This window comes from Scophthalmus maximus, chromosome 5 (genome assembly GCF_022379125.1).
Source record: "Scophthalmus maximus strain ysfricsl-2021 chromosome 5, ASM2237912v1, whole genome shotgun sequence".
NCBI classification, from domain to species: Eukaryota; Metazoa; Chordata; class Actinopteri; order Pleuronectiformes; family Scophthalmidae; genus Scophthalmus; species Scophthalmus maximus.
Window position 1 is genome coordinate 4,995,452 of NC_061519.1, and position 19,393 is coordinate 5,014,844.

Here is a 19,393-nt window from a genome sequence, read left to right on the forward strand (position 1 = left end):
AAAAAGGTTGCACCCCGCAAAATCTCTACCATTGTGAGGACTAATGCTGATTCACTGATTCACTTGTGTGCTGCATTTGTCTGCTGTAGACATTTACCAGTGTGGAGCCTTTAAATGTGGGATTTCCGTCGTACTTACGTTATCTAATTGGAAAAAGTAATCAGTTACAATTATTTACTCTTAAAAGTAGTTGTGTTACTACCAATACTAATTTGACCCTTTAAAAGTACATCTACACACTATAAACTGTCACTAAAACAAAAAGAACTTCTGCTTTCATCAAAGAGGTGGAATTATCTAGTGGTACAGTAAGATTATTTGAACATGTTTAAAATACAAATTTATGTGAATTTTATGCAAATGAATGTCAGTATTCTGAAAGAGCACAGAATAGAGCAAATCGCTGCAGCAGAGTCAAAACAAATGATGCCTGAGTTTGCAAAATTCTTGTAACAAGTCAGTTTGCATTGAGATATAACGTCTGCTGAAATTATCTCATGACAGTGGAAGATTTCCTTTTCCACTTCTTTGAAAACTTGGCAGTTTAGTCAAACCAAAAAAGGACCTGAGAAAACGGGGATATTTGCTTTGCACTGAAGAACTTTTAATGTACCCTATAGCATCATATTTCCACTAAACATCAGATTATTATTTTTTTAAGGTGTAGTTTCTCTGAGAGGTATATGCGAGGTGTGATTGTCATCTTTGTGGCAGAAGCAGACACGCAGACGTCCACACACTCACAAAGTCCCATCGAAGAAGACAGGACAGACTGAGCCCCGAGGATAATGGGTAGACAGCGCTGTGTCTTCTTTCATGTTGGCAGTGGGAGAAGCAATGAGAGCTAAGACACTCAGGAGACACATTCTTCAACGAGACAGATCGCTCCTGCAAATACACCCGCTCCCCTGTGGAGGAGCGTATTCCTCAGAGAGGATGCTTCACTAAAGATATTCCCTAGAATTTACAGGAACTTCAGAAGGGAAGGGGAAGACCGGGTGCAATAACCTCCCTCGTAAACCTGTCTTTAGTTTGGAGAGTCGACTCGAGTAAACCCACACAGCGCCGCAAAAGCAACAGGCGTGCCTTCAGCTTTGCAGTCTTGGGATCTCTCTCAGCATGGGCAGCCTACTTAGCGATATAACACATTCCACCACACCCTTGAGAATGATTATAATTAGACTATTGTACGTGAGTCATTGATAAAGTGGGTAATTTATTTGCAAGAGGGATGAGACGCCAACTGTTCGACCAGCAGTTCCTTTTCCTCTGTCCTCTTTTAAAAGAGGCGGTGATCGTCGGTTTGTTAATGAAGCAACAATGATTGCTGGTGCCATTTTTTTTTCCCTCTTGGGTGGGGGGGGGGGGGGCTGCTGTTAGGGACAAGATACCACCAATTTTCTAATTTTCCACTTGCCACTCAGCTAAGTGAAGAGCATGATCTGTCAGGGACTGGCTGCAATTATCACCCTTTTCAACATGATTAGAAACTTGGCAATCAGGAGCACAACACATGAAACGTTAAAAGCATGTATTATGTAGTCTGGTATTCTATGATAAATGCAGTTTGTAATGTTTTTTATGTTTTGATAATCATTCCTATTCTTTGCCGTCTTTGCAATCACACCTATTTGTGTTATAGGCTGAACTACTCAAGCCCCTTCCAAGGTGATGTGGAGAGTCAGCGTTGGAGCCGGGAAAGACGACAATAGCAGCGCAGGTGTTGGTGTGGTAGGACAGCAATTCGTGAGAAACAAAGATAGCTCCTCTGAGTTCAGGTGATGTCAGAAAGTGGGATGTTGGAAGCCTTCGCGTAACATACGTTGTCACAGACTTGCCAGCATCCCAGTTGGCAGCTCGCGCTGCACTGGCAGAAAATCCTATCCGACCTGAATGAGGCATAAACCTGACTTATAGGCCTGTATTTATAGCGTCCTGTGCACATTAGATGCACCAGTCTTGTTGTTGAAGAGTCTGTCAGCGATGACGGTTTACATTTATCCCAGCGGACGCATTGAGTGACAACAAAAGACAATTTAAGCAGGATTTGACTGATACAATATATTCTAGAATAATCCGACACTTGCTGATACATGCTGCTATGCTACTTCACACCTATGGATTTCATCATTTTCTTTGACTGTGACTGGATGGAAAGGTTTCCGATATAGCCGTCAGATTATCATGAGTATAGCCAATAATTGTTTTTTTTAGGAGGGTCTGATATAGATATTTGGGAATTTTACACGCCAATAGTGAAGTACAGTTTATCTGACTAATGCTTCGAACCTTCAACTTTTAGGGAGCTGTGATATTCCCAATATCTCTGTGTAGCCCAACAAGACCAACAAGGTGGCGACTCTTCTTGTAGGCAATGATCCACTAAGAAGCTCATATATGTTGTCAAAATTCACACGGCTGCCCTTCAAAAGAAGCCTTTCTAACCCTCTGAGTCACCAGAAGGTGGTAAAAGATATTTTACCTTACCTTCAAAGACAAACTGGATTTGGATTCGATATTTATATTTTGAGTTAAACGTCTGTATCAGCAGAGCAACGCATCGGCCTGATAGTTGCGACGTGTTGCCGCAGCCACTGAGGCCGCAGGTGAGAGATCAAGGTCCACAGATCATCAATCAGACCAAACAGTCGTGGATCTTCTTCACGTTTGCTCCAAGGTCACGCTGCACACTCTTGGAAAAAACTCTCCACTCCGGGACACTGTTCTCGAGCTCGTCCATTCATCATCGGTAACCCTGCAGCAAGCCGGCAGACAGGCCCATTCAGCCGCTCCCCCGTGAAATGGCCCCGTATCTGCATCAGGTCCACGTTTAAGATCGACTCTTGGTACACTGTGCTGCTTGGAGGGCAGTGCGCCACTTTAGGGAAGATTCCCCAGAAAACTCTGGGAGCTCATATTCCCAAGTTGGGAGAGGTGTCGTTAACTGAACTCTTATGTGCAGGCAGACACCGTTACCGCGCACACACACAAGCTGCTCCTTGTCTCTGGCACCTGGTTTATAAAAATGAAGGGTCTCCCTTGGGTGTTTCAAAGTTTTGAAAGAAGGCCGAAACAGTGGCGAGCCAGGACAATAAATAGATTGCATTCTCATTCATTATTTGTCTCGCACAGCACAGACACACAGCATAGGATATTTTTTCAGCCCAGTTATGTAGTCCCAGTTTTTTTAAGTATCTGTGGACTGGTTTGACTTTGCATCAAGTATTGCAGCACCGCAATAAAGAAGAAAATCAAGAAGGATTCCCGCACTGTCTGGATCAGTTCCTGCCAAGACGTAATGGTCTCTAAAATGAGCCTTGTGTTGTAGCAGCCATTAATGAGGAAGCTCCCGTTTACTGCGGCTCCTCTGTGTGTGTGCATACACATAATCCCACAGATGGAGCTCCACCACAGAGACCGTGCAGCTGCAGACAGTGCCTCTGCTGTGTCCAAACAGTGGACAACAGGCTCTCTATCCCTCACATAGATACTAAGTAACCCTCTCATCTTCCTCATTTCCTCCTCTCCTCTCTCGCTCGGTCCTCCCTCAGTCTTAGGCAAGATATATTTTTACTGAAGCATCACAAACTTTCTGCTCTGTCATTTCCCCCTCCGTCTTGTTCTGCAACTCTTTATTCCTTCAGCTCATTCGGCTTCCTTTTTCCGCAGCAATCTCTCTCTGTCCATCCCTTCGTCTCATCCTCCTGTCGACTCTGATAATGAGTATACAGTTTTGCTTCCCTGCACTCGTTTTTTTTTTCCCCGTTTTCTGCAAGAAGCGTGCTGCTTTGTCGTTGCGATAGGAGCTTAAATCCTCCAGCGTGGCCCGCCAGCACTGTCGCACCTGCCCAGTGGGCCGGAATAAATCCAGGAGCCTACAGACTCGCCTCTGAATGGGCCCACGCCTCTGAAACCGAGCCCAGAACAAAGCCCCGCCCGCATCAATCCAGCAGCAATGAACCCAAAAGGCTTTCCTCTGGGAGGTTTAGCGACCCCCCCCCCCTTTCCCCTGCCTGTGCTGCCTTCACAAAGGATGATTTCAGCTGCCTAATCAACTAGAAAAAAAACTTGTGCCCTCCTCCCAGTTCCTGCTACAACCCCTTCCCCTCCTCCTCCTCATCCCTTACCATGCAAATTTCGCATGCCAGTGATTTTGTTTTTCATAACATGAAGGGAGAGGGCGATTGCAACAACATTTTCTCCCAAGCATATTTGAAATGTCAACATCATTAAGACCAACTGTCAAATTTGGTGACAGTGAAAGGGCCCCTACCAACCCGAATAATTATCACGTCATGCAAAGTCTTTAGGAGATCTGGGCAAATGGTTGTTTTTTTCTGTCAAAGCTCTACAGACTTACAGCCCCACCTGCATCCGCCAGGGCTCAAAACACCTGTGGTAATGATCTCAGTGACAGACTCAGGCAATTACTGCACATTTTTATTCATGCCCCTGGCTAGGTCAGCTCTCCCACATGCTCGCCGAGTCCTTTTACTTCTCTGCAGACACCCAGTCAGAGTGCGGGCAAAGCAAACAGCCCCGGTGCCCTCCAGCGATCCCCGCCGTCAAAATTACCACAAATGGTCTTGTTGTTGCACCGTCCAAAAGTTACAGGTCAGGCCTGAGTCAGGTGTCCAGGTGGTCTTGTCAGCACCTCAGAGCTGGGGCTGGGGGAGCCTCAGTGGGATCATCATGACACAGCAACACATACTTTTAAAGCTACGTCTTCAAAATATGGCTAGACTGCTACACATTGATGAAGCTGAGTGATTGTGACACATTGGAGACGTCATCAGTACCACACATGTTGTCTGACACCTCATCCCAAAAGTCTGTGAGTGAGTGTAAGCGATTAGATTGTAATCAAGTGTCACACCACTGGTCTACCAAGAAGGAACGCCATTGGTCGGATGGCTCAGTTTTGGGAATTTCCCAGTTGGTTGTTCGCTCTTTTAAAAAATTATCTCTATTGGGTTTTTTCAAAGCAAATCAAAGGACTTTTTGCACAAACCTTAGTTACTTTCCATTAAAAAGAGTCAATACTGCCCCACGATCAAGTCAAACCCTCCAAGTACCCCCCCAGCACCATCGCAGCACCTATGCCCTCCAGAAACCTTGAAACAGCTGAAGGGGCAGGTATGGCAGTCAAGCAAAGCCAGTGATTATATTAGTTGTAGTGGTAGAAATGAAAGCAACAGCAGCGGTAGCAGATATAATATACTGTTTACATCAGTAGCAGTGATGGTGGCGGTGGTTTATCAGTCGAGCATAACTTAAAAATCTTTCAGGGACACAAATGTGAACACTTTCCCCTTACCTAAGCATGTGTGTCTGTCTGTCTGTGGTTGTGTGTAAGTGTACACCTTCTCACACGGCCACGAGGTGAGTTTTGTTGCAGGCCATGCTTACGTCTGCGCTGCAGTGAGCGGTGCAGTAGGTGAACAATGCAAGAAAACGCCTCCAGCCCAATTAGGCACAAACAAATCAAGTTAACTAGGCAGGACACTGCTTGAGTCAAGGATTTACTGTAAACCACACCAAAAACACGCCAGCCAGCCCGAGAATAACACATTGTGGCCAGTGTTTTCAATGCCCCCCTCATCCCAACCCCCGCCCCTCAGTGTGCCCAGCCAAGCCGCCACACTAAACCCTCCCATTAGTTGCCTCTCACTCCTTTGCCACTCCAGATTCACTCTGCCTTGCACTGTAATCCCTCTCAAGCGGGTTCTTAATTAAACGCAGAAAAAAACATCGGGGTCAAAGGCGTTGTCCGTGCGGCAAGGACACGGGGGCCAAAAGGACACTCGTATTTGTGTTGGATCGTTCAACAGAGCTCGTTACTCAACCTCTCTTCTTTCCTTTGAGGACGGAATGTGAAGAAAAAAAAAGAGCTGTCACTTTTGACAGCATTCCTAATCTGAATCCCCCCCCCGTTAATTGCTCCGCCCGCCCCAAATGCACTCATGCGTTTACAGAGTGAGGACAAGGCACACACACACACACACACACTCACACACACATACACACACAAACACTATTGTAAGTCAACAGTTACCGTCCTTGGCTACAGCCACTGGAAACGAAGATGTGCATGACTCCATTACCATAAAGCAAGCACTGCTGCAAAACACCGTGAGGAACTCTCTCCACCGCTGCCTGCTGTTCCCTTCCTCCCTCCCTCTGTGATTGGCAGGTTTAATTAACAACAGGTCTTCCAGCCTGGCAGAAAGTGGGTGACGGAGTTGGCGAGCGGTGGGGGATAGTGGGGGGGGGGTTTATGGAGACAATACATAGCCTACTTTTTTGTGCGATTAATTAGAGATGTCTGGGACTTGCTACTGAACCACCGGGCGTGGCTGGACAGATTGAGGCAGAAGCAATTTATGTGCAAACCGTCCCATAGGAGCGACAATGACAAACATGTCATACAATGCTCTACATATGCATTCCTCTCCGAACCACATCGGGGCCACTGAAGCCCCTCCCTGCTCTTAGGTAACAGGCCACTGATGAGTTAAAGTTACCTAGTTGTTCATGACCTATGATATGAATGGGAGCAGCAGAGAAATAGGAGGTCAAGTAGCAAATTAGCATTAACTCGAAGAGAAAAAAAGACCTTGTGGCAGCTGACTCAGGAAATTGTACTAACCCCTCGGTTCAAGGCTGAAGATCGACCTTTCCCTGCTCCCCACGGTTTGATACTTGGTCTTGGTCTCTTTACACATTTATAATGTTCCTTTTGGGTCAAATTAGTCATAATCACAATATTCCTCTCACGGTTATGCCGACGACCCGTTGCTTTACCCACGCTTTCAGTCCCTACAATAAAAATCAACATTAGGATCTGATTCCAGGAGAGTGATATGTGGATGACTCAGAACTTGTAATTACTAAGTTACATTAACTCAGTCTGTGGCACTTTTAGCATGTGTATGTGTTCATATGTCTTTTGTATAGAGGAACCAAACATGATACATGAAAATTAAAGTGGACAGTGGTTTTACTTCCAAGTTGGACCAGAGGTTAATGCTAGATAACTTTAGTTTAATATGTCAGATTAATTAGGATGTTTCCGAGTCATTTTCATGTGTACAAGTAAATACATGTTTTGTGTGTGTTATATGGGGTTCCTCACTTATTTTTATAGACTAATCAAACCAAAGGAATCATTTTAGTTAATATTGTTTTTTTCTTTATGCAATCATTTTGTTGTATTCCTTTTTATGGAATCATTTTGGCATTGATGTGTATGTTGAATAAAAAAAACTGCTACAAACTCTATGCTATAATAAGGTCCCCATCTAATCACAAACAAATTTCCTACTGTGGCGAGTTTTCCTTTGTTTCATAATTAATGATAGGAAGGAACCTCTACATGAAACAAAGAATCAAAAAATTATACTAATAATGATAATAATAATATTAACATCAACCAGTGCAGATGTTTGATGAAAAGCCGCCTGCTGCTTTCAGCACTTTTCTGGGTCAATATACAAGAGGCTGTGTTTAAACCTACTCACAAACAACATATGTCCACTGCTGCCTTATGCAAGGGCAAACAAAGTAGATTTGTTTTTAATGTCTACTCAGGTCATCTCTGCGTCATCCGCCCGGTGTCTGGGCCAGCCTCATCATCCTCTCATGCCCCGTTTGTATTGTGTTTGGGCTTCGGTGACCCCCAGCCACGGTGCCATCTGCTCGGACTCCATTGATGCTGAGATTAGGGGAGTGCAGGCCAGGAGGGTGCAGGGACACACATGTTTGCTGGCCGATCTGGAGACGCCTCCCCCCGGAGTCACTTTCACCCCGGGCCCGGTCTGCTAGATCAGACGGCGGGGGGAAGGATGAAAGGGTGCGCGGAGTTGCAGCACAGACAGAAAGTCTACCACCAGCCGATTTCCATGCTGTTTTCCTTGCAGCACCCACCGGTGTCATCAATAATCCCCCTACCCCCTACGTGTACTCCACACACTCCTCTCTTCCTCCACTTCACTCGCTGCCCCTTTTCCTCCACCTCCGCCTGCGCTGCTGCACCTACACTTGAGCGGCCTGCCCATTGAATCATTGATTCAGGGCCTCCTGCAGCGGCAAGTTTATAAAAACCACACACTCCTGCTACAGGCACTGGCAGCGATACACCTCGTAAAACAGAATGGGGATTTTGGAGGTATACGATTCCAGTCATCCTCGGCTAGGTAATGCGTCCCTGTGTGATTGCAAAGATCCTGAGCTGGCTCGTTCCCATGCAGGGGCGTGATCCGCCAGCTCCTTGCTCACAAATGTTATCCTTTACGTCTATCTGTCGGAGTTCAGATGCCACGGGGCCACAGCCTCAATAATCGCAACTGGTGCAGACGACAGCCCAGGTGCCACTGCTTCTCATAACTGCCAGAACACAGCCATCGTCTGGATCACCGCCAAGTCAGGGGAAAGGCAAAGAGACCAGAATAATAAAAAATGTGCCATTTAGTTTTGTTAGCAAGTCATTTGCCAATTGATTTCTAGAGAGGAGAAGAAGGACAGATGGGGTGGGAGGCAAGGGGGCCAAGATGGCGGAGCAAGACATTAACACTGTCGGGGTCGAAGGTTCGATTCCCAGCAGGAAATTCCAACACGGAAACTAATTAATTGTGCATTGAAACCAATTCATGCAGGAAAAGTCGGCTTCCTCCTGCTGCGTCTGAGACCCCCTCTCCCCACACTACTCTGACATCTGAATTGGGGGGGTGGCTTTAAGTGTTTCCTCCGTCAGTTACATTCATTCAGACATGGCTGGCAACCAGCCTCAATTTCTCAGTGCCACTGCAGCGTCACGTCTCCTGTTTCTTCACATTAACACGACCTCAGTCTGTACGTCCCGTCTGGTCAATCACATCTACGTCTGCATCAGGGGAGAAAAGGTCGGATCACACCCTCCCGATCCCTGACTGAATCGATTGTCACTTGCCCCCCGGTCAGACAGAGTGTGCACAGTTATACTCATCACCGACCCCCACACTTCCCCAGCCTGCACTCTGGGCCTCTGACACTTCATGTGTACCGTAGCAGGGTGAAATTCTCTGGGGGGGAAATGGGGGCAACAACTGAGCCACAAAAACTGGCATTTATTCAAATTTCTACTTTACGGAAGGAGGAAGCGAGGAAGAAGGTGATGAGGATGTCCCTCAGTGACAGCGGACACACAGGTGTTGCTGCTCATGCTGCATACCCCTCCCCCTTTCCACCCCCGCTGTGCACAGGAGGGTCCCTGTTAACTTTGACAGGGGTGATCGGGCCCTGCCGTAGGGCCCCTGTTCACTCCGTTGAGGGACATGTCATATTATCTATTAAATAATTTATTTTTTTTTCTTCTTCTTTCAAGTCTCCCTTCAACTTTTAATATCTCTTGTGGGCCACAGGGACACTTGGAGGCCCAAAGGTTTGATAACTTTAAACAGCTACTTTTTTAAAACGTTATATCTACATCTACCCTGGGACCCTCGCACTCGGCGTCCTGCTCCATATCACAATTATTTTTTTTTTATTAGATGGACCTTAGGAGTGAGTTTGTATTTTGGCACTTAATCTAACTTGACTTAATCAGCACTGTGGTCTTCTACAGTAATGACAAGGGGGAGTAACCATGCAAACCCCGTGAGGGAAAATGCTGTGAGATAAAGAGTTGAGGCGGAGGAGCGGAGCTAAAAAACCTTCAGGCACAATGCAGCTATTTTGCCCAAGAAGCCGCAGAGAGGAAAGGAAGCGAGAGGAACGCCCCTCCCGCAGTTTGGCCCCAGATGTCATCTCGATCTGAAGTGACACTTGCTGACAGCACCACCACGAAAATCACCCTGTGGCTGAACTCCGACCCCCTCCGCCCGACGAATCTGCTGTCCGGCTGCCTCGCGCTGCAGCGATAACCGAGCAACAGTTTCCCTCTGCGCTGCCATCAACCTGCAATGGGTTGTGACAGGTCTGACCACAGGTTTCATGGCCTAGGAAGAGCTTGGACAATTGGTTTAGCCGCACAGTGTACACACATCATCGGCTAGGCGGCACAGGCGATGGAGGAATATTCATAAAGATTATTCACGGCCCGGCTGTCAGCGGCGGTGACAAATCTGGGAGGTAACGGCGACAGCGGCCGAGTCTGACGGAGAGCAGGACCGGACTTAATGGACAGACGGCCGTCACCGCAGAATAGTCACGCTCCATATCGCTTCTCTGTGTCCAACTCATCCTTAATACAAGAGCGCGGTTGTACAGCGACAACCAACAGGACTCGACATCACCGGTCTCACCTTCCTTTCTCCAAAAAGTTGGCCCAGTCTGAGTGCTGAGAGCAAAGATTTCAATACCACAGGGTGAATTACCCTTGAAAGGATGAACCCGCCCTCAAACACTGTTATCTGTCATCAGAGTGCGAGCTTGAGTGCATTCCCTGGGATAAAATGTACTTTTCTGTTTTACCCACTCTCCCTTCATTCTATACTCCTTTTAACTATGCATTATAGCAACAACATCATACCTAGGTTTTGGTCCAAATACCAGAATTGTATGTTTTTCAATCTCACACTGAGGAATACGAAAAAACATGAGAAATCAATATAAAACAGTGTTTTATTTTGTCTAAAGACAAGCAGCTACAAAAACTTTTCTTAAATGAATAAAAAACCCTCAACAAGAATAATGTTTATTGATTATGTATTCAACGACAACTTTTGGTCGTCGACAATTTTATAGTGAGTACTGAAGTTTAACTACCCAGACCCTGCCTATCCCCAATAACCCTGAGAAGGGACATGAACTGTGTTCTCCTGTTCCACGTGCAGACTAACTGTACGCAGAATGTACGATGGTAAACAACAAATCAATTCAAATTACAGTATGAGATGTGCCATTGCGCATCAGTCAAACAGTTAATCAATGGATTAGTTGATTGAAAGAATCTTAATATGGCATCTATTTTTGTAACCATTCATAATAATTTTTATGAATCCTCAACTGTGAGGATGTTCTGATTTTCTTGACCTGCTGCTTGGACAATGCAAGACATCCAGATGTTAACTTGGCCTTCAGGTAATACAACAGGCATTTTAACTATTGCAATTCTGCTCAAATGATTTATCAAGAAAATAATTTGCATATTATGTAATAATGAAAATAACCACTGGCTATAGCACCAATATCCTTGATATTGAAACCCTAGATCATATATTTTTTATTGCAATAGGACATTGGTAGTTCTGGCTTCATTGTTGCATTGAGCAGGGATTATTGTTTTTTATTTTAGTTTTAATACAGTTTTATGCTAAATTGAATCCTGAATTAATCCCCTAGATTTTTGGTATATTTTTGTTTTACAACAATATCTAAAATCCCTGAAACTAATGACAAAACAAAATAAATGGTGTTGTATAATGATAACTCCCTTTATTTGATTCTGTTTTATCTTCTTGGGTCATTTATTATAACTCCTTTGACAGGGATTGTTCCATTCACAGCGTTTCTGCTTGTTTGGGACTTGTTCAGTGAGGAAATGAAGAGGACAAATGTCTCAGACATCTATCCATTTCCACATATTATTACATGCCATACATATTTGTGGAAACTTTATATAAAATTGAAATCAAATACATTCACAAAGGGGGGGGTTCTTAATCTTTCTTGCGTCTGTGGATCAGGAGGTAGAGATGGTCGTCCACTAACCCGAAGGTCGGCAGTTCGATCCCGGCTTCCGCATGTCGATGTCTCCTTGGGTAAGACACCCTCAATTGCCTCTGACGGCTCTTCCATCAGTGTATGAATGTGACCAAAAATGGCACAGTAAACGTCAGCACTGTATGAATGTGTGTGAATGTGACCTGTAAAGCGCTTTATGAATATTTCCCATTTACTGTATCTTATACTGCAATTTTGTCTGCATGTGTTGCAGCTGCTTTGAATAACACCACTGTGTTCGTTGTGTTGTCCATTGAGACTGAAATAGCAGGTTTTATATACTCTTCCACCTCATTCTGTCACTCTCTCTCCACATTGCCGTAGTGCTCTCAGTGAGGCGAAGGTCAATAAACACCACCAAAGCAACAAAAGCCCCAGAATGCACAGGCACATCGCTTTTACCCAACAACGTTCAAGTGTTTTAAGATAAATGTGTTCAAGGTTCAATCCTTTAAGATTTGACAAGATAAGCTTTCCCTGCCTTGCTTGATGATATTTCCTTTCTGGAGGGCTGTCTGAGGAATTATAAGAGGCCGACATGACACGTAGCTGTGTTCTCAGAGACAGATATCGCCTGGCAGCGCGCGGCAGTCGGGTAAGCCGCCTATACGCCGTCGGAGCATCATCCTCGCACCCTCGGTGCTCCGCGGAAAATCTGAGACATGATCTCTGGCAGGAGGGTGAGCTCTCACACTGACGAGGAGAGAGGCTTGAGTTAAAAAAAAAAACTTTAAAAGCTCCCTGATTGGAGTAGCGTCTGTCGTTGAAAAGTCAGGATGCTTTCGACTCTTAGGCTTTTTTGTTGCCCTTTCAGCAGGTCAAGTCTCTGAGACTCTACAAGTAATACAGTTAACAAAAACTCTGCATACCTGCACGCCTGCACCGACCTCCTTCATCTGAATTCCACCAGCAGCTGTTACTTGGGCAGCTGAGTTTATTCCCCTCTAACTATTCCACTGATTTCATGAAACTTTTCACCCAGGCAGATCATTACATACTGTAGCTTGTTGAAACAAAAAACCGAGAGCTGTGCGGGCGATGCAATGACGCACAGGGAGCAGAGTAAGCAACGGCAAAAGAATCCCACACCCAGCCGTTTCCATTAAAGGAATCTAAACTGGAAAACCATCGCAGGCACTCGCGAACAAGTGAGGAATGTTTGAAACCAAGCAAATAAATTTTATTGTCTAAACCTTGTTTAGCGATCAGCCTGGCAGGCAGCGCGGCGCCTGCTGGCACACCTCCATCTGTTCAATAATTATTTTTTGTCGATGGGGGAGAGAAACAACGCCTTTCTAGCACCTGGAGAGGCATCGCAGGGGCCTCTCCTCTCCACAAAGACGCCTCGTGGGCACGGCCCAAGGCGCTCGCTCGCTCTGCGCTCGCCGTCAGCTCCATTAACAACACGTGGTGGTGACGGGTGTGTGCGTGCAGCAGCAGCACTGGTGGATAACCGTCATAAAGACATATTGTGCGAGGCGGGACGTGACAGCCACCACCATCATCGACCAACATGTGGCTGCAGACACAGGCCCTGCTCAACGGAGACCTGAGCACAGAAATCAAATGTAAGAAATCTGACGATCCGTGTTGGTCAATCTGATCAATGACTTACACATTCATCACTGACAGATTTACGTCCCTTTCTCAATTACTCATAAGCAAAAGTGGCTGGTGACGTTACTTGTTACTTCGCTTTCAATACTCAGCCTAGTTCTAACAAGGCTTCCTTTAAAAAGGCATCTGCAGACGTAGCACATGCAACAACAGCTGGACGGGATGACGACCACCACACACACACACACACACACACACACACACACACACACACACACACACACACACACACACACACACACACACACACACACACACACACACACACACACACACACACACACACACACACACACACACACACACACACACACACACACACACACACACACACACACACACACACACACACACACACACACACACACACACACACACACACACACACACAGAAATTGGACAATAATACTCAGATAATGCTGAGCTGAGTGAACAAGAGCAAAAAAGGGTACGACACAAGGGTACATTATACTGTACGACAGACACCAGGAGATTTTAAACCATTGTTTTTTTTTTCCCCAGCCTGTGTTTATTTGATTGTGTCGACTTTGCCCTCGGCTCTATTGAGAGCACAGCTTTTATTTGACGTGCGGTTTTTACTTGAGGGACGAAAACATTTTTTTTTTTTTATTCTGCGTAGCTCTTAAAAATTGTTAATTTATCACCTGCTAACCCTCCATCGCTGAAACAGCAAACAAGAGGATCCAAGAAATGTCAACACGATGCTGGATTACTGTTGAAGTCCGTCGGAGGCGACATTGCATTTTCAGCAGCTCCAATCTCGTGGAGAAAATTTACTTCAGTGGCACAACGGCAGCCACGACTCCTCCCTCCACGATAAGGGGAAATAATTTTCAGATAAATGTAGAAGCAATCGTGGAGCAGCTGCGGTGGGGTCCAAAAGTCTGAGACCGCATTCCCATCACGATGAAGCGGTCTCAGACTTTCTCTCTCTCTCTATATATATATAAAGGCCGTGAGGTTTGCAAAGTCCGCTATTCACCAGCCTGAGAACGACCCAAAGCCCACAAAATCTTCTATTTTGACGAGGAAGAGTAAAACGTCTGTTCTGTCAAACACCTTTACTTTAGTTTGATTTAAACCGGGCTCAGACTACGGGAGTTTTATCCCTGATTCACCCCACAGTCCTGGACCTTGGTACTGATGTTCGACCCAGATTCTCTGGTAATGTGACGATTGCGATAAACAATATTATCGTAATTTTAAGACAATTATTTAATACTGAATCACGTGAGCTTGGTCGTTGCGCGTGCAAGTCCTACACGAAACGTGCCACTGCTGAGAGAAATCTGATCCAGTTTCGACTTGCGTTTAGGCCTCAGACACAACAAGCAATGTGAAGACATGGTGCCTTCAGAAAAATACTAAGAAATCCATATTTTCTGACATTTTATAGACGACACCACTAATTGATTAATCACACGACGAGAACAGATGAGAGGACAGAAGAAGCGAGACTTGGACCGTTGTTGACATTCACTCAAACATGCATGTCAACACAATGGCTGTTATTGAGGTCAATAAAAATGATCGTACGATAAGTCGATAACGTAATTATCGCGACAGGCCTAATCAGGACCAGATGATATAAAACATGTTTGACATTTGGGGGTTCAAATCAAGATGATTATATTCGTGGTTATGTTGGCAACAGCTGGCTACGTTTGTCCCACAACAAAGTAATATACTAATCGCACAACCAGAGTTTTCCATTTTGTCTGCATCTGCTTCCCCACCAGCTGACGCGAGGTGGCGCACTGCTCCCCGATTGTTCACTCTGGCACAAAAATTCTTTATGATCACAACAACACAATTTCATAATCAGTGAGGATGTTAAAACCCACAGAAGTCACACAGACTCTCAACTGCTGAGCAGAAGCAATTAAAAGTTTCTCAAAAGCCGCAGCAAAGTGGTAGAATATAAGAAATGAGAAATAAGAAAAGGCCTTATTTACTTCCACCTCACGCAGGCTGGTTTACTCTCATTGGATCTGTCTGTCAGGCTGCTTCTACTGATTTAACATGCCCATGCATTTGATGCTTGACCATCTAATAGTCCACTTAAACTGCAGGAAAAACGGGCTCATTCAGACCGTTTGTGAAATGCAATCTGTATCATAAAGTTGAGCAGGCTACACTTTATCATTTCATCATATTGGTCATTTGTATTGTCTGCGAGCTTAATCGTTTCCATTTTGCTCCAGCCAAACAGACAATGAAAGCAGGAGTGTTTGGTCCGTTGCTTCTGAAATTCAGTCCCGCGCCTCTGAGAGCTTGTAACTGTCTGATAAACGATCGGAGCCCGGCGACAGATATTTGTGATTTTTTCTCTCCTTCTTTTATAAAAATGGTTGTCGAAATAACCTTGTTCCTTTGCCATCTCATTATCAAGAACTATAATTACTGAGCGCAGTCATTTTCTTACACAGCGTGTAGCCGTTATGCAATTCACCATTGTTCCATTAGAGAATCTGGTGTTATCTCCTCCAGAACAACCGCGTCTCATCATTGGATTTTGTGTGAGCACGAGCACCGTTTTCTCCACTTGCAGTAGCAGAGCTGCGGGTGTGCGGGTGTGCGGGTGTGTGTGTGTGTGTGTGTGTGTGTGTGTGTGTGTGTGTGTGTGTGTGTGTGTGTGTGTGTGTGTGTGGGGGGGGGGGGGGGGGGGGGACCCTCTCTCTACATCATTGCAGCGGACCACCAAAGCCCACCTTCTTGCGTCAGGGCCCCATTTCAGTGTGGTCTTTTCCAGCCAACCACCTCACGGCCTCCGGTCTCAGGGTGTCTGGAGCCTTGCTAACAGGGGCCCGGATGCACTTAAACAACACACGCCCCAGCAGTCACACATTCTGCAGGTGAAACATTCTTCACCCAGAGCTATAGAGTCAACCCTTGTCGATGCACGTCAAGGTGATGCAACAAAACTTTCTGACTGCCAGGCAAAATCTGTCCGAATTATCGAGTGGTGCAGCAGCGACACACTGTACGCTAGTCTAGGCACACACACTGCAGATCGGCATCACCTTGACGTGCATCGACAAGGGTTGACGCCAGGTTCTATTTCCGAGCATCCACATGATGTGTCAAACCTTTTCAAAAAGCAGCATTTGTTCCACAAAAATCGCCACAACCCAGCTATTCTAACAGCTTTACCATCCACGGTGCAATGCACACAAAGTACTTCAATGCTGAAGTCTTCTGATTATCTGATTTGCACATCTGTGCATTGTTCTTGTTGTTTAGTGACAGTAAAAAGGTGAAGCAGAGTTTTTAGGAGCGCCACCTGCTGGACCACAAAGCAAACTTCGGTCTTAAAATGAACGGGTCACTTCTGTTTAATTGGCTGCACGGTGGTGTAGTGGTTAGCCTCACAGCAAAAAGGTTCTGGGTTCGAATCCCGGTTCAGACCAACCAGGGCCTCTCTGTGTATGCGTGGGTTCTACGGCTACCTTGGAACCTAACCCCATGGGGTTAGGTTCATTGGAGACTCTAAATTGACCGTAGGTGTGAATGTGAGAGTGAATGGTTGTCTGTGTCTGTATGTGGCCCTGCGATAGGCTGGCGACCTGTCCAGGGTGAACCCCGCCTCTCGCCCAATGTTAGCTGGGATTGGAATACCAAAGCGATAGACGATGGATGTGCGGTGACATGAGTCCAGGGGAAGGTCGGTCTTCTATGATATTTTAAACTGAATATATCCGGGTGTTGGGCTGTCATGTGGGGGAAAACCAGACATTTGAAGGGGCTGTGGAAAATGTTGATGCATATTTTTCATATGTTGTTGACTCTTCTTTTTTTGGGTTGCAGCCCTACTGATAGTGATGATATGACATCTTTCATTGGTGAATAATGTAAAACAAAAGCAGAACAGGATGAGGGTAGCCTAAAACAAGCTTAATTTATAAGTAAACAACATTATCAATCTAACCAGACCACTATGCCAAATTTCTCTACTTCTTTGACACCCCTCGTGCCAAAATATTATGGTTCAACACACAGCCCTGGACAGTCAGTAGTCCGGACCAGCTTCGTCTGTATCTATTCCCTCTGTGTCCATTTTCAAACAAATAAACCGAATGAATGCCAAGCGATGATGAGACGACCTTCTGTGTTGTTGTCGTTGGCCTGTTCCATTAAACTTGTCTATACAGGACCAAGTGGATCCTGGAGAGCAGGGAGCGGCTTGGTGTGCGTCTGTTTGAGCAACTGCTTTAGGTGGCCGTGTAAACCGACACCCCGTGTACCAGTATTTATACCGGAGCTGCATAGCTCGCATGCTCTGCCGCAAAGGTTCCTGGAATTTAACCAGCTGGCACTTTCGCTTGAGACAAACTTGACAGGGTGTGACCGGGGGATTTGTGACAACTGTATTCACCGGCATTCTTCCAAAAGATGAGGCTCGGTGCGGAGGCCTTTCAGGAAAACTGCTTGGCCCATTCAAATGTTGGACCTGTTCCTGGATAAGTGAAGAAGGACTTTTGAACTCCCATCTCAGATAGACTCAGGTATTGAAGTCACAGTCCTCCTCTGAGGGAACTATATCTACAGTACTTCTGTGTGTCAAACTTTGCCTGCTGCACACACAGACAACATTTGGACCAGTTGTCAGTGCTGTTGTTCGGGGCACTATTCACTTATTCCTCTCCGCTGCATTGGTTTGCAGCAGAACACTCTCCTCTTGATTTGTCTGCCCCCAAAGTTTTCTCTCCCAGAGGACTCTCTGCTGCACACCACTGAGCCCGTCGACCAAATGATCCCCTGCCTCAGAAACACAATTATGCAAAACTGCTCCCATCAATACTATTAACATACAGGCCAAGTGCGCAGTCCCATTTCATGCGCATCAGCAGTAAAAAAAAAAAAAAAAAAAAAAAAAGAAGAAGAAGAAACGAATCCAGTGAAGGATGACTTCATCACTGAGGTGTGATTTGCATTTTGTGTGTAGTGAGTCCACTGAAGCCTGGACAGTGAACGTCCCCTTGACAGAGATGGAGAGACACAGAGGGAGAACAGAGAGAGGGAGTGTGTTTGTTAAACTGTTCGAGGAGATGTCCTGAGACGACACCGTGGTCCTGATGCTGCGAGGAAGATGCTGTGGCCATGGCACATTTCGCAGAGGACGCATATCTGTGGCACCTCTGAAGGTGGCCAGGCAACTTTTCAAGTTGGGAAAACCCACCACAACAACAGCAACGCGTCAGAGTATGGCAACAATTTCAAAAACTAAAACTACTTTAAATCGGCAACTTTGCCCCACGTAAAAAAATGTGTATAGGTGCGCGCAACAAACAAACATCGCGTCGCGTCTGTTTACCTGTTGGTCCCTCCAGACTTTCTGCGTAGATCCCGACGGCCAGCATCAGTAGCAGCGCTGCTGGACACATGTTGGCACAAGAAGTATGTAAAGTCCCGTTCGCTTTTGTCACAAGAAGAGGAAAAAAATCCAGCAGCAGCGGCGGCGGCGACAGGAGGAGGACTGGAGAGAAGTTGTGCGCTCACATCCATCCACCGCTGAATCCCCCTGCAGAAGTGCAGCCTGCCTGCTCCCTCCACCGCCCGCACAGGGAGCATCTGATCTGGAGCTGAAGCTTTCAAAAGGACCCCCCCCCCCCCCCCCCCAAACGGCTCCACTACTCTCCCCCCTGCACTGACGCACTGAGCCAGGAGTGCGGGTCTGCGGCGCCGCCATGTGGCGAGGAGCGGGATCCAACATCCGTCCACTCACAGAGCCTTTCATTTGATATGTGCAGGTTTTCTTTTTAGGGGCAAAAACATGCATTAGGAATCTGTGAATTATTAGATGTACCTAAGGTCACATCAGAGGGGGACGTGTTCCCTCTAAGTGCAGTTTTGGCTCTCGGACACTCGGCCCTGCTCGGACGTTACTCTCCATTAGACTATTATGTTTAAAAAAAGGTTTAATCCTGACTCACCTCTGATGAGGTATTTATCAGGCTGCGCGTCGCCAAAGGCAACCAAATCATTGTCCGTGCCTAGTGGCAGTTTATTTTAATGTTTTTTTATTCATGAATATGATGCTCTCCGTGACAGTTTG

The 19,393-nt window shown here is 45.9% G+C and overlaps 1 protein-coding gene across 6 annotated transcripts in view; it reads right to left on the minus strand.

Moving 5' to 3' along the window:
• Nucleotides 1–18,890, minus strand: part of ptprua (protein tyrosine phosphatase receptor type Ua) — a 170,087-nt gene extending 151,197 nt beyond the window's left edge. For all 6 annotated transcript variants that reach the window (XM_047332192.1, XM_047332191.1, XM_047332190.1 and 3 more), the window contains exon 1: nucleotides 18,653–18,890. In XM_047332192.1, the coding sequence (XP_047188148.1) occupies nucleotides 18,653–18,722 (70 nt within the window). In that variant the 5' untranslated portion in view covers nucleotides 18,723–18,890. The remainder of the gene's footprint in view (nucleotides 1–18,652) is intronic.
• Nucleotides 18,891–19,393: the final 503 nt, after the last annotated feature.